We start from the raw sequence: 12,598 nt of genomic DNA, 5'->3' as shown, positions 1-12,598 counted from the left end.
CTGCTGTTGGCTTGGTGACTAAATGGGTCAGTGGAAGTGGTGAGATAAATCCTGTGTGATCTAAAGTGGAGTTCTTCATCCTGGGAAGGAATTGCTTGTGCGAAGGGCTCCCAAAAAGGGTCCTAGTTAAGACTCCTGTCTCTTTGCCTGCGGTCAGGAGCGGCATTTCTGTAATGGTGGGATTGAGACAGGAGGAAACTTGACTAAACTACCTAAAAAGGTGCTTTAAAGTAAGAAGTTCTCACTGTTCAGCTGAATTCTTGCACTGTTGAATTATGCAACTGTTTGAAGTTTCAACAGCTGATACAGGTAAAGTTTGAACATTTTGTCACGTATAGAAGAGCAGATTACTGCATAGTGAAAGCGCGAATAAACAATATTGGTGGACACTCTGAATTAAACTTATTGCTCAGTCCCAAAGTAGATGGAGTGTAGTTGAGTAGTGGGTGCAGAAGCTTTCTTGTGCAAGGAATCAGGTTGGTTTAAGTGGAGAGATGGATTGAATACGACAGCCTGGAGCTATTAACTTTGAGATTTTTATTTTTTTTTTTTTTTTTTTTTTTCAAACCAAACAAGATATACGATCTGAAAAGAAAAGTGTGGGGAATGGGAAGGCAGAACTACCAGGCAGGCATTGCGTTTTTATATTGATCTCCAAAAAGAGAAAGTCTGTGTGGTTTTGGGGAGAGAAAGTATTGGTGAGCCCATCAGTCCCTATACTGCTGTTCAAGTCTTCTAAAGCTCAAGTCTTAAGTTCAACAAAGGCAAGGTCCTGCGCCTTGGGAGGGATAACCCCATGTACCAGTACAGGCTGGGGGCTGACCTGCTGGAGAGCAGCTCTGTGGAGAAGGACCTGGGAGTCCTCGTGGGCAACAAGTTGCCCATGAGCCAGCAATGTGCCCTCGTGGCCGAGACCAATGGTATCTTGGGGTGCATGAGGAAGAGTGCAGCCAGCAGGTTGAGGGAGGGTCTCCTCCCGCTCTACTCTGCCCTGGTGAGGCTACATCTTGGAGTGCTGTGTCCATTTCTGGGCTCCTCAGTGCAAGAAGGACGAGGAACTACTGGAGAGAGTCCAGCGGAGGGCAGCGAAGGTGATGAGGGGACTGGAACATCTCCCTGATGAAAAAAGGCTGAGGGAACTGGGTCTGTTCAGCCTGGGGAAGAGAAGACTGAGAGGGGATCTCATCAATGCTTATAAATACCTTAAGGGTGGGTGTCAAGAGGATGGGGCCAGACTTTTCAGTGGTAACAGGAGCAACAGGCACAAGCTGAAACAGAGGAAGTTCTTTCTGAATATGAGGAAGAACTTCTGTACTTTGTGGGTGGCCAAGCACCAGAACGACCTGCCCAGAGAGGCTGTGGAGTCTCCTTCTCTGGAGATATTCAAAACCCGCCTGGATGCATTCCTGTGCAACTGCTGTAGGTGACCCTACTTTGGCAGGAGTGTTGGACTAGGTGATCTCTAGAGGTCCCTGCCAACCCAAACAGTTATGTGATTCTGTAGTTCTTGATGCTTTGTGGGAAATACTCATTTCAAAGCAGTTTTCTCTGCCTTACATATGTGGAGCTGATCTTGCCAATAAGATGCTTACAAAGCTCTTGTCCTGATGGCATCTGAGCACCTTGTGTTGTACAGGAAGCACTCCACATGCAAACATGCCCCAATGCCATCATTCTTTCAAATTGAGGAGGCTTGAATCTGCTAATCAATATGAAATCCCAGTCCACCTGTTGGCCTGAGAAAAACTGGTGGCTTTCCTTCACGCGTCCCTTCCTCCCCTCATCTTCTGCCCATTCCTCACCCTCGAATTGCCTCAGGCATCCCCAGTTGCTGTCCTGCAGGTGTGCCTGGCAAACATGAAAGCAAGGCTTTTGGTTTTTTTCTTCCCTTTCCCCTCATTGTGCCACTTTCCTTAATACTGCTTTTTCTATTAGGCAGAGGTTGATCTTGTGCTTTTCTGTTTGTGCAGCAAAAAGAGGTGCGAGGTCAACCTGCTGGTCCCTCCAGCCGCCGTTGCGGCGCATTGCCTCGCCCGCCGCTGGCAGTCGTCGTACAAAGGCTTTTTCACAAAGCAGGGGTTGTGCGCCTGCTGCTGCTCTCTGGGGCTCTTCATCCTGGAGTCGAGAAGCTGGTTCCTGGCACTCACTGTTTTTATGGGAGACCGCAGTGCAACATGCTGCAAATGTATTCTTTGTCAGTTAATTTTGTTGTGTTTCTCCTCCTCTTCTACTAAGGATACTCAGCTGCCCTAGGAGATTAGTCTTAAACTCGAATTAACTTCTGATTTAAACTGACTACAATGTGAAGTCTTTACAATTTTTTGTAAATTTTTTAAATTTTCCTTTAGAATTAATTACAGCAGCAGTTGACTTAGTATTTGGAGATCGTCTTTCTTTCGGTGCCTTATTATTTAACCAACGCGTGAGGACAGTTGATGTCTCAGTCAGTGGGATGGACGCAGGTTACATGGTGTGAGGGATGTGCTCGCTCCCTAGAAGGAGTTCCAGAAATGCATCCTGGTGGCTGGCTGGTGGGTCAGGACCCAGCCCAGGCCACCTGGGACTATCTATGCCAAGTGAGCCATGTGTGTCTTAACTCCTCTTCTACCAGGTGGAGTCAGAGTTGCTTAAACCCTTGTTAGGAGAATACCTCCAAGTGTCATAGCCCAAAATTTCTGCTGAGATCGGTCTTTCGGGCATTGACACTGAAGGATGCTTTTGCAAATGGGACCATAGCCCAACACAGTAACGCATCCTGGATTATGGATTATGTGGATCTAGTGTCAAGCAAACCTGTGAAGATGAGAGCGTGTCAGCAACTCTCTGAAGCTTGCTACAGTAGGTGGCAGTCCTCTTGTTAGACAGGAACAGTCCACGTGGACGGTGCATTTGCTCCAATGGAAATTTGTGGTCAGGATCGAGCACATGGGCCAACATGTGGGGCCAACCCAGACAGCATTCTGTCTAGGACTACCAAAAGGTGTTCTTAGATCTGACAGCACAGCTATCTTCTTGCCTCTTGCAGTCACCCCCTTCAGTTCAAGCAGAAATGTTTCTGTCAAAGCACAACTATCTTCAACTAGAAAATCAAGTTAGAAGGAATGGGAAGGCATATGCTGAGTTTTCTTAATGGGGCAGGGTATCTCTTGCATCAAAGACTCATTCATCAGCTATAGAATTGTGAGAGACCAGTTGTACGTTGTGGCATAATTGGATTGGGAAGCATCTGGAACCCACACGTTCCTGAAAAACTAGAGCTGACATGGTTAAAATTCTCACATTTCATGGGATTGCTGCGGAGCAACTTTTCATTTTATGCATTATGTTTTTAGATGTATGATGAAGTAAAATTAGACTGTAGAAGGGCAATGCGGTCAACCAAAGTGCCATCTCTTCCTCAAGAGCCTGCTGTGGGTGTTCCTTAGTGTTGTTCTCTGATTTGACTTTGATGCGCCAATTTGCAGTTGATGAATAATTGTCTGTGCTGATAACTTGGGGAGTCAAGTGCAGTATGGCAGTGCTCTGTGAATGGCATATTTGGTTTCTGCAGCACAGGATATCTGATTTATGACTTTCAGTCAGTAAACTTGTCAATTAGCTGCATCTGAAAAGTGATTTTGATTAGTGCAATCAGTAAACACAAAATCTCATCTTTGCCGCGCTGATTAGATAAATTGTTACTTGAGGAGCTGTTAGAGAAGGCAGTTTATTTGGCCTTATAGTTCTAGGAAATGCCTAAGTTTTGAAGACTAAAGAAAATATTAATTGTCATTTCGTCTCCGATTTTGTACCTTTTTGAAATGCAATTCACTGCTCCAAGCGTTTTTGCTCAAAGGTTGTTCTCTGTCAGATTCATACAAATGAATAGTAATAAGGTGGCTTTAAATGTTTTTATGAGGATTTCATTAAACTCTTTCTTAAACTGTTCCTGAGAGCTACAAAAAGATGTGGTTACAGCAGGAGAGACAAGTCCTTTCTTTTTCGGATGGAAAGAAAGTGGTTAAATAGAACACATGTTTAACTAGCCCTTAAGCAGGGGTCTGTATGAATGGAAACACTGTACCAGGGCGAGATCAGCATCATCTCATTGGGTTTCTCACTACAGCACCATTTGACCCTGACATGGAGAACATGTTAATAAATTCCAATTAAAATGTGAAGTTCTGACCAGGGAGGGTCAGGGAGGGAGGGACTGTATTAGTCTGTATAATTGTCCCGATACTTGGGGGTCTTGCCTAGCTCAGCCTGCACAGAGGAGAAGGATGGGGGAAACATGACCATTATTTTTCCTGGAATATAGGTGATTTGTTGTTTTTTTTTTTCTGAAAGTTTGTGTCTCCTAGCGGGCAAAAGATGAACTGAGCCAGGCCTAGGAAGACCTGCAGGTCTGGTTGTGGTGACAGAGCCGAAACCTAGCCCTCATCCTGGTGGCTGCAGGTGTTACTAACTACAGATAGAAGGGTTTTGTGCATCTGAAAATGTTTTTAGCAGAAACTTTGAAATTGCTTGAAATAAAGTCGTCTTAGGATATTTTTTTTATTGAAAATAATGACACTCTTGGGCTTTACCAATTTTTTTGTTTGTGTTTTGTTGTTTTGTTTAGCAGTTTCATCTTTGTACTTTTTTTTAAGCTTCAGTTTAACATTGTGTCTTTAATTGCTCGTTTCCCCCAAAGTAGCTGAAGACGGCATTACGGGCCTGGGTTTTCTCGTATTGCACTAATCTTGTATTCAAAAGAAAACACAGCATCACTAAAGCATCCTGTTAGTACAGCCTGTTTATGCATGTAGAAGTCCTTCTAATTCACAGGCTGATCAGTATACAGGTGCCATATATCCCATCTTTAGTCCTTGTGATGCTTTAGACTGGTTTAGTTAGAGCGTATATGAAATAGCCAATTATACCTGATGATGAGCATCAGTTGGTAACAGTATATATGTCTCTGTATATATGTATAAAGAGAGAGAGACGTTGGGGGGTGTGTGTATATATACATGTAATGTTTAATAAATAAATAAAATAGCATGCAGGCCCCTCTGCATCTCAGGCTGTTGCTGGACTGGGTGGGCTGGATTAACTCTGCTCGGAGGAGGCCCAGGCAGGAACAGTGGAGCTGCTGGGGATCAGAATTTATTTCCCCTGACGAAACGGTGTTATCTTCAATGGGGGCTGCCCGTACCCTCCCCTGCACACTCGAGTGCTGCCGTGAAAGGTTTCTGTCCAGGTCAGACCGTTACAGCCTGCAGACAATCCAGCCAGAGTTAGGAAAGGGGCACAGATTTTTTTTTTTCCTTTGCCCATTTTTTTTTTCTTTCAAATTATTGCAAAGCTTTAGTGTACTTGAATATTGGCAGTTTAACAGGGTGTTACTGTCCCATTGCAGTACATCCATTAGACAACTTCTGGAACCAGCTGTTGAAATTAGGTCACACTTAAACACCACTGAAAATAATCAAAGGTGTCACTGAAACTGAAGCTTTTGATGGATGCACAATTTGAGTGTTGTGGACTGACTGGCGAGCTATTGATTAATTGTTTCTTTTATCCTGTTTACTGACCAGTTTATTTAGATAGAAGAACAACAACTGTTTAATTGCATGGCCTGTTAAAGCAATGTTGTTACTGCTACGTCTTTGTAAAGAGTTAGTTTGGGTAGAAGAAACAATTGAGAAGTGGGTGGTCTTCTTCGCTGCAGTTTCTTACAACTGCAGTGCTAGTTCTCTGGCCAAGTTTTTATCCAAAAAGATTTAATTCAGTCTGATTACATTATCTGAGAGATCATTAATACACTCTTATTACTAGGCTATAATAGACTGACTTTTATTAACTAACTATCTAGTTAACTAACTAGGTTAATTTTAAAATATATTTTTACTATCTTTAAATATATCCTGAATGTATCTATACATTTAAATGTGCGTAAAGTGGAACTGTTCACTTTATTACATGCTCTGGTCGTTCTTTTAGTTTGCTTTATAGAATAACTTGGCCTAATTAGAGGGAAACTTGCACATATTATGGATATTAAATATTTGTTGCTCACAAACATGGTGTGGTGAGATGATGACACAGCAGTATGCGTGTATCTATATATCTCCATATTTTTTCATATAGTGTAATGATGAATGTACGTGTAAGAAATGTAAACGTTAAATGAAGTCTTCAGTTGTTACAGTAATAGGCACGGGTTTGCATTCTTAAAAATTCAAGAGAAGATACCTGTGAAGCGTCCAAGCACTAACCAATGCTAGTTCTAGCAATTAAAATTCATTCTTCTTATAACTTGAAACTTAATTAGACATACTAAAAAAAAAGTTGCCTTTTATTAATTAGTACTAAGCTTGCCACTGATGAACATAAGGACGCTCTCAAAATCAGCAATAGTAACCAACAGCTTGGTGAAATGTATTTGGTAGTATAACCAGTTTGAGGTTTTTGTTTGACTTCTTAAAACAAGTTCTCGGGCACATGTAAGAGTAAGTGGAACACAGTTCTCTAAGTATACTTGCTTTTTTTTATTCTAACATTTTGTTTTACCCTCTAGATCTTAGACCCCAGGAGTCTTGGCGAGGTCCTACACCCTTGTTTCAACAGGCACCACAAAGGTAAGGCAGGAGGGACTGAAGTTTTGTAAAATGTGGCCAGGAAGGATGTATTTGATTCTGCCAGGCTTCACAATTTTTTTTCCCCCTCTCTTTGTTTTGAACTTTGTTGTTTGTTTAAATTTGTTGAAATCATGCTGTACAGCTGTTTTTTTAAGTCAATTAATGTCCATGATTTATTTATATTTTATGAGTGTACTATGTGATGTTCATCCTTTAAAAGGCTTTAGTACTTTGTATTAAAAAAAAAAAGGCAAAAACACTTTCCATTAAAACTCAGACTTCAAAATTAACTTTACTGTTGGTGCTTTGGTACCGTTCTTGGTTCTTTGGCCTTTATCTTATTGAAGCTTTTGAGATACTATGAAATTGAACACAGAGAGCTTAAAACTGCATTAGATTTTTGGACAGGCTAAACAAATTTCTTTTTAGGAGGGCTGTGGAGCTTAATGAGGCATAACTAATGGTGTTCCACTTTTATCATTTCTGTGCCGCAACCGCGGCATTAGTACAGACTAGCCATTGATTCTTGCTACAAACCTCTTGAAGTCCTAATCAGCTTCTTTGGTACAAGTTTTTCAGACCTGACAAGCCTATTGTAGGGCAGTGTCACTGTAGGTCAGTAGTTATTAGTTGCCACTGAAAACAGTTTCTTTAACTACTTAAGACTGAACTGAATTAAATGCAGAAGGGACTCAGGGAAGGATTATGGAATCTGCAGTCCAGTAAGTGCCATCGAATAGAAGGAATGTGACATGGTTTGGTAATAAGGGATGTTTTACATGCGTTCCTTCATTGATAGGTTGTATGTCCTTAAGTCAGATGGACTTTATAAACTCCAGTGTACCTGTGAAAGCTATGAATAATGATATTTATTCGTATTTATAGAGGAGTGAGAGCGTATGTGAGATCTTTGAAGTTTCTGCTCTGAGGCACAGCTTGCTTTTTTTATGTTTTTATTTGCAAATGTTAACCACTGAAAATATGAGCTTTGGGAGAATTTATTGAGCTGTCTGCAATCACACTTTCCATGGCAACCATTTTGATCCCTATTGAAATAAGTCAGGCTCCTTTATCCTGTGCCACATCAATGAGGAATATTGCATTATAAATGAATCTTGCATTACAAACTTTAGTATTACTTTGTCTGTGGGAGTTGCTATTCCCACACCTTAATTAAATCCAGTTTATATAGTACTGTTTTATGAAATACTGCTATACGTCTGTAACTTGTTATTACTTTTACTATGCTATACTTGTCGTTTTACCAGACTGTTTATTTTTGCGAAGTGGAAGAGGTTCTCAATTCACATATAAAGAAATTCTTTCAGCCAGAAATTCTATTTGTTTCTCCCTTGAAATAACACATTTTTATTACAGTTGTAGTTATCAACTGTCTCTCTAATCAGAATCCTATCATAAGGTTACTGTGCTTGGTTTGTGCTAATATTTTGAGAAGTGACTGCACACTGCCCAAGTACTTCAGAGCATCATAGTGTTCATGATTTGATCTGCTAACCTGTCCAGTGTGCTTTTGGCGTTGCGGTATTGACCTCACTATTCAAATCCCAAACTTGAGGAAACTGGTATCCCCTGAGGGTGACTTTAAATTGAAGATGTATCATCTGCAGCTAGAAAATAAGCTTTGGAGAATGCTGTTCTAGCTTTCCAGTGACAACAGTGCATTTACAGTGCTTTCCCTCCCTGATGGTGCTTTGTTATATTTCTGATGGTTTATGAAAATTGCTGACTTGCCACTTTCAGTGCTGAGGATAAGCAATTTTGCCATGTTCTTGGAAGATGTTTGATTTGATGAACAAACAGATACTTAGGGCTGATGTTGAGTTAGTTGCCATACGGAGATATGCATGGAGACTTAAGCAAAAGTTTTGACAGAAACATAAAGATAGATAGGCTTGGTGCAGGAAAAAAAGGACTGAATCTGTTGAACTGAGACCCCGCCCAAGAGGTTTTCAGTTTCCCAGTTAATTCCCTGAGAGCTGCCGGTTTCCCTCGAGGCTGTCCCTGCTTGCTGCTGCGACTTCAGGTGCTCCAGGAGCAACAAGGTGCCCTCGGGGAGTGCAGAGAGGAGTTTCTGTTCTCCATCACCTCTGCTCCCAGGAAGAAAGTAATTGAGGGAGAGGCCAGCCCCTGTTCCAGCCTTTTCAGATGAAGTGGGTTGGCAGGAGGCTACGATATCCTTGATTTATGACATCAAGCAAGGGATAAGCAAGGACCCCTCTCCCTGCCAGGAAAGCTTGGAGCCTTTGTGCTATTTCAGGGATGGAGTATTGCAGTGGGAGCTAAACTAGCTCTTGTTTCACAGGCCTGGGTGGAAAAAAAACAATAATGCAAAGCTGCTTCTTCATAATCCAGATGATCTTGTCTCCTGCATTTCTTACTTTTACATTTAGTGATGCAAATCAATGTGCCGCAAGTAAAATAAAATGGGTGAGTTGCCATTGAAGAGGACACCTTTCAGCATGTCCTGTTCGGGCCCTGGTCTGACTGGGCTGCCTTACTGGAGAGATTGCAGAAGGTTATTTCATCCTCGTGCCTTCAGTGCTGGTGTTCTGATATATTTCAGAGGTTTTATATATACAAATACACATATATACATACACACACACACATCTATATATGCTACCGGGTTTCCTGGCTGATGGAAATTTGTAATCTGGTTAAGCAAAAGGATTTGCTTAATAGAAGACTCTGCACATAGAAGACACTTCCGAAGAGGCTGAGGTTGGAACACAGAATATAAAGTTTCCTGAAGTTGCGTGTTAGCTGTCCTGTATGTTTATGCTTTAGTTTAATCTTAAGTTGACTTAACTCTGGATAGCGTGTTTGAGTAACTCTGCCAGTGTGAACTCATGTGATGCTCCAAGTGGCACAATTATTTTTTTTTGTTACCCATGAGGCACAGCTTTGCTGCATACAAATCTCCACCCTCAGGTAATTTGAATCTCCTGTTAATACATCCACTAGATGAACATGAAGTCAAGTGCTGTGAGGACTACAATTTCATGATTTCTGTTTACCAGATGAAAATCTAAAAGTTTTTTTTTTAAAAATAGTACATAGTTTTGTGAATTAAGAGCAGCAAAAAGGTGTAATCTGCTTTTCTGGCTTTAAGATCAGAAAATGCATTGCAGCGCTTTTTTTTTTTCTTTTCCTGCTAGCTTTATCCTCTAGAATGTGTAGTGGTTCTAACTGAAAATCACCAATTTCACTCTTTCTGATGTCCTTAAAGCAAAAATACCCCGACACAAAAGTGCCCAGGTTTTCACTAAGCAGCGCTTTATTAAAATAAGTTTAAACTGTGACAAATACATATGAATGTCAAATGAAATTTGTGTCAAACTTTCCCATTCCAGACATGTAGCAAGTGTTGGCCTGTGATCATCAGTCACGGAGGGTATTTATGAGAAGCACCTTAGCAAAGTTGTAGAGACAGAGCAGCTATTGATGAAAGCCCTAGAGCTGGGGCTGTATAGGTAATGCCCTGTAGTTTTCCTTAAGGCTGAGCAGTTTATTCTTCCTGGAAAGTCTCGTGTTTTTTAGGAACAATGGAGGGGGGGGAAGTTAGTACTCAAAGCACTTAATCAAAAGGAATATCATAGTTAGAATACTGATTTTTGAGTGTTTAGTCACTGAAAGCATAATGTGCTATTAACTTTAAATACAGTATTGCTCCTCCTAATGAGTGATTTGGATAACATTGTGCATTTCTAGACATGCATCTGAAGCTAAAAATAAAACCACACAGTTCAGTATTACCACTTAGCTTTTGTGTGTCATTCATTTTTAGTACATGTATTGTGCATCGTATTTACCAATTGCATATTTAATGAGGTAAGACTGATACTTTTATAAACAGAAATCAAGTTATTTCATTTCTAGAGACAGTAGGACTTTCTTTTGCCTTTCTATAATTCACCTGGTCTTAATCTGACCAGGTGGAGCAGCCGTCTTGGAGGCTTTAGTGTGAAACCAAAAGCAATTTGCATCCAAAACCAGAAAGCCTTCACATCCAAAATACCTGTTTTCATGCATTTTAACCTGTCTTGATTCCAACTTTGCGTCTGTTCCAGCTGGTGAAATGTGTGTTTAAAAGTCGTCCTTCTCCCAGCATCGCTTCCTCCGTTGCTCAAAGTTCCGTTTGCCCAGCATTGTACAGCTGGCTGTGAATCCTCCTGTGATCGTGAAAACCATACCTCCTCCCCAAACTGCATGTGCATTTGAAAGAATACATCAGCCTCTGGCTAGGGTTACTCCTCCAAGGTTGAAGTCCCACCAATCTAATCCAGCAAATCTAGGCAGAGGCTCTTTGAAGGTGTACAAAGTAACTTCCAGTTAGCGGTGGAGCAAGTGAATATGAAATGCAGTGCTCCTGCTCTCTGCTATTCCTGTCTCTCAGCAGGCTGGCCTCACACTGTTCAACTGACTCTCTCTTAAACAAGGGTCAGAAAAGATTAACCGCCTCAACTATCCAATGTTTTCCCTTTACAACAGCACATTGTACTGCAAAAACCTAACTGCTGTGAATTCTGTAAGGAATGGTACCCTTACCCGTGCTCAGCTTTAAAGACTATATCATGACTATATCATTTTTCTAAATATTTTTAATCAAACAATGATTTGATGTATTATACCTGTTGCTTTATAATTGTAATGTTAGAATAGGTACTTGAAGGCAATTAAAACATTTCTTGCTGATAGTAGTCTAGGATGGCAAACTAGGTTATAATGGATGTTGAATTTGCGTTCCCATATAAACTGTACACCAAATGTCAGTCAGTCCATGCCAATTAGTGCTTATGTTGCTAGGTCACCGTGGTCAATTGAAAACGGCATCAATAGAACTTGAAAAGGTTTCTTCCCGATCAGACCTTCTGACATATTGAGCAGAATAATGGATGGGAAAAAGCAGCCAAGGCCCCTACCCTAGATTCAGAATACTCGCAGTAAGAATTCATTTGCAACCTGCAATTAACTAGAAAGAATGGACTCCCAGAAAGAGTCTGGACATTTAGAAAAGAAAGCCTCATTCTCCTGTACCGCACATGTTTACTCTTTGGATGGTGTGTTACGTTTAGCTAACTTGGTGATATCTGGGTTTTAGTCTGCGTTCAAGATCAGTGTGGATGAGTTGGCAAATTTGCCCCTAAAATAAAAGACGGACAGAATCCTTCCAAGGAATTTGAAAAATCTCTGATTTGTAAAACTGAGTTTGCTGCCTGCGGTAGCACCTGGTTCTGTAGCTTTTAAGCTGTGATGAAGGAAGCGGTAGACAAATGTGGCCTTTTTGGTAGGAGAATCCTGGAAGATATTCCCCCCCTTCCCGATTTATCTCTAACGATTTGGCCATCTGCAGTACCGCTGCAGGCGCAGCTGGATATGACAGGGTTTAACTCTGAAACAAATTGAATCATTTATTGTGCGAGATGATAGAAATTCGGATTTTTGTGGTGTGAAACTCTCTCTAGGAGCGAAGTTCATGCTGCAGTCTGTTTCTTCTTTACACAGAACTGCTGGGGCTGCTCCTCTTCTTGCCTGGAACCGCATGCTGCAATCCCAAAATCAGTACCAACCAAGTCAGTACCAGGGGCTGGGCGGACCAATGAGTTACCCACAGAGACCTGAAGATCGGATGGACAGGGGAAGACAGGTATGAAAACATTGCCCCATTTTGCACATTTTGGTCTCCTCCTGAGTAAGACTTCCTTCATGTGTGGCTGTGGAGAGTGAATACAACACAGGTAGGCATTCCTTTTTTTTCCTGAGCTGCTTTTATAGCCCCGTAACTGTTGCCAGCAAAAGCAACGACAGGTAAGCTTCCCAGACGTGTCCAGCCCTTCCATGCATACCCCTGGCAAAAGGCCTATACCGTGACTATGCCACCGCTGCCTTTCATTAAAAAGTCAATCAAACATGCTACCAAGTCACAGACTTCTTGCAGCCTGAGAAAACATAATCTGAAGGCAAGTATTTCA

At 41.4% G+C, this 12,598-nt stretch overlaps 1 protein-coding gene across 1 annotated transcript in view; it reads left to right on the top strand.

Moving 5' to 3' along the window:
- The window catches only part of XRN2 (5'-3' exoribonuclease 2), a gene marked incomplete at its 5' end in the record, with an annotated part of 53,602 nt that overhangs the window by 36,466 nt on the left and 4,538 nt on the right, over window positions 1-12,598 (top strand). Inside the window, 2 exons of the mRNA XM_009705178.1 lie at window positions 6,545-6,605; window positions 12,132-12,273. Of these exons, the coding sequence (XP_009703480.1) occupies window positions 6,545-6,605; window positions 12,132-12,273 (203 nt within the window). The remainder of the gene's footprint in view (window positions 1-6,544; window positions 6,606-12,131; window positions 12,274-12,598) is intronic.

Source organism: Cariama cristata, unplaced genomic scaffold (genome assembly GCF_000690535.1).
Source record: "Cariama cristata isolate BGI_N322 unplaced genomic scaffold, ASM69053v1 scaffold12098, whole genome shotgun sequence".
In the NCBI taxonomy this organism is placed as follows: domain Eukaryota; kingdom Metazoa; phylum Chordata; class Aves; order Cariamiformes; family Cariamidae; genus Cariama; species Cariama cristata.
The sequence above is the reverse complement of the archived record's forward strand: the minus strand, read 5'-3'. Positions and strand labels throughout refer to the sequence as shown.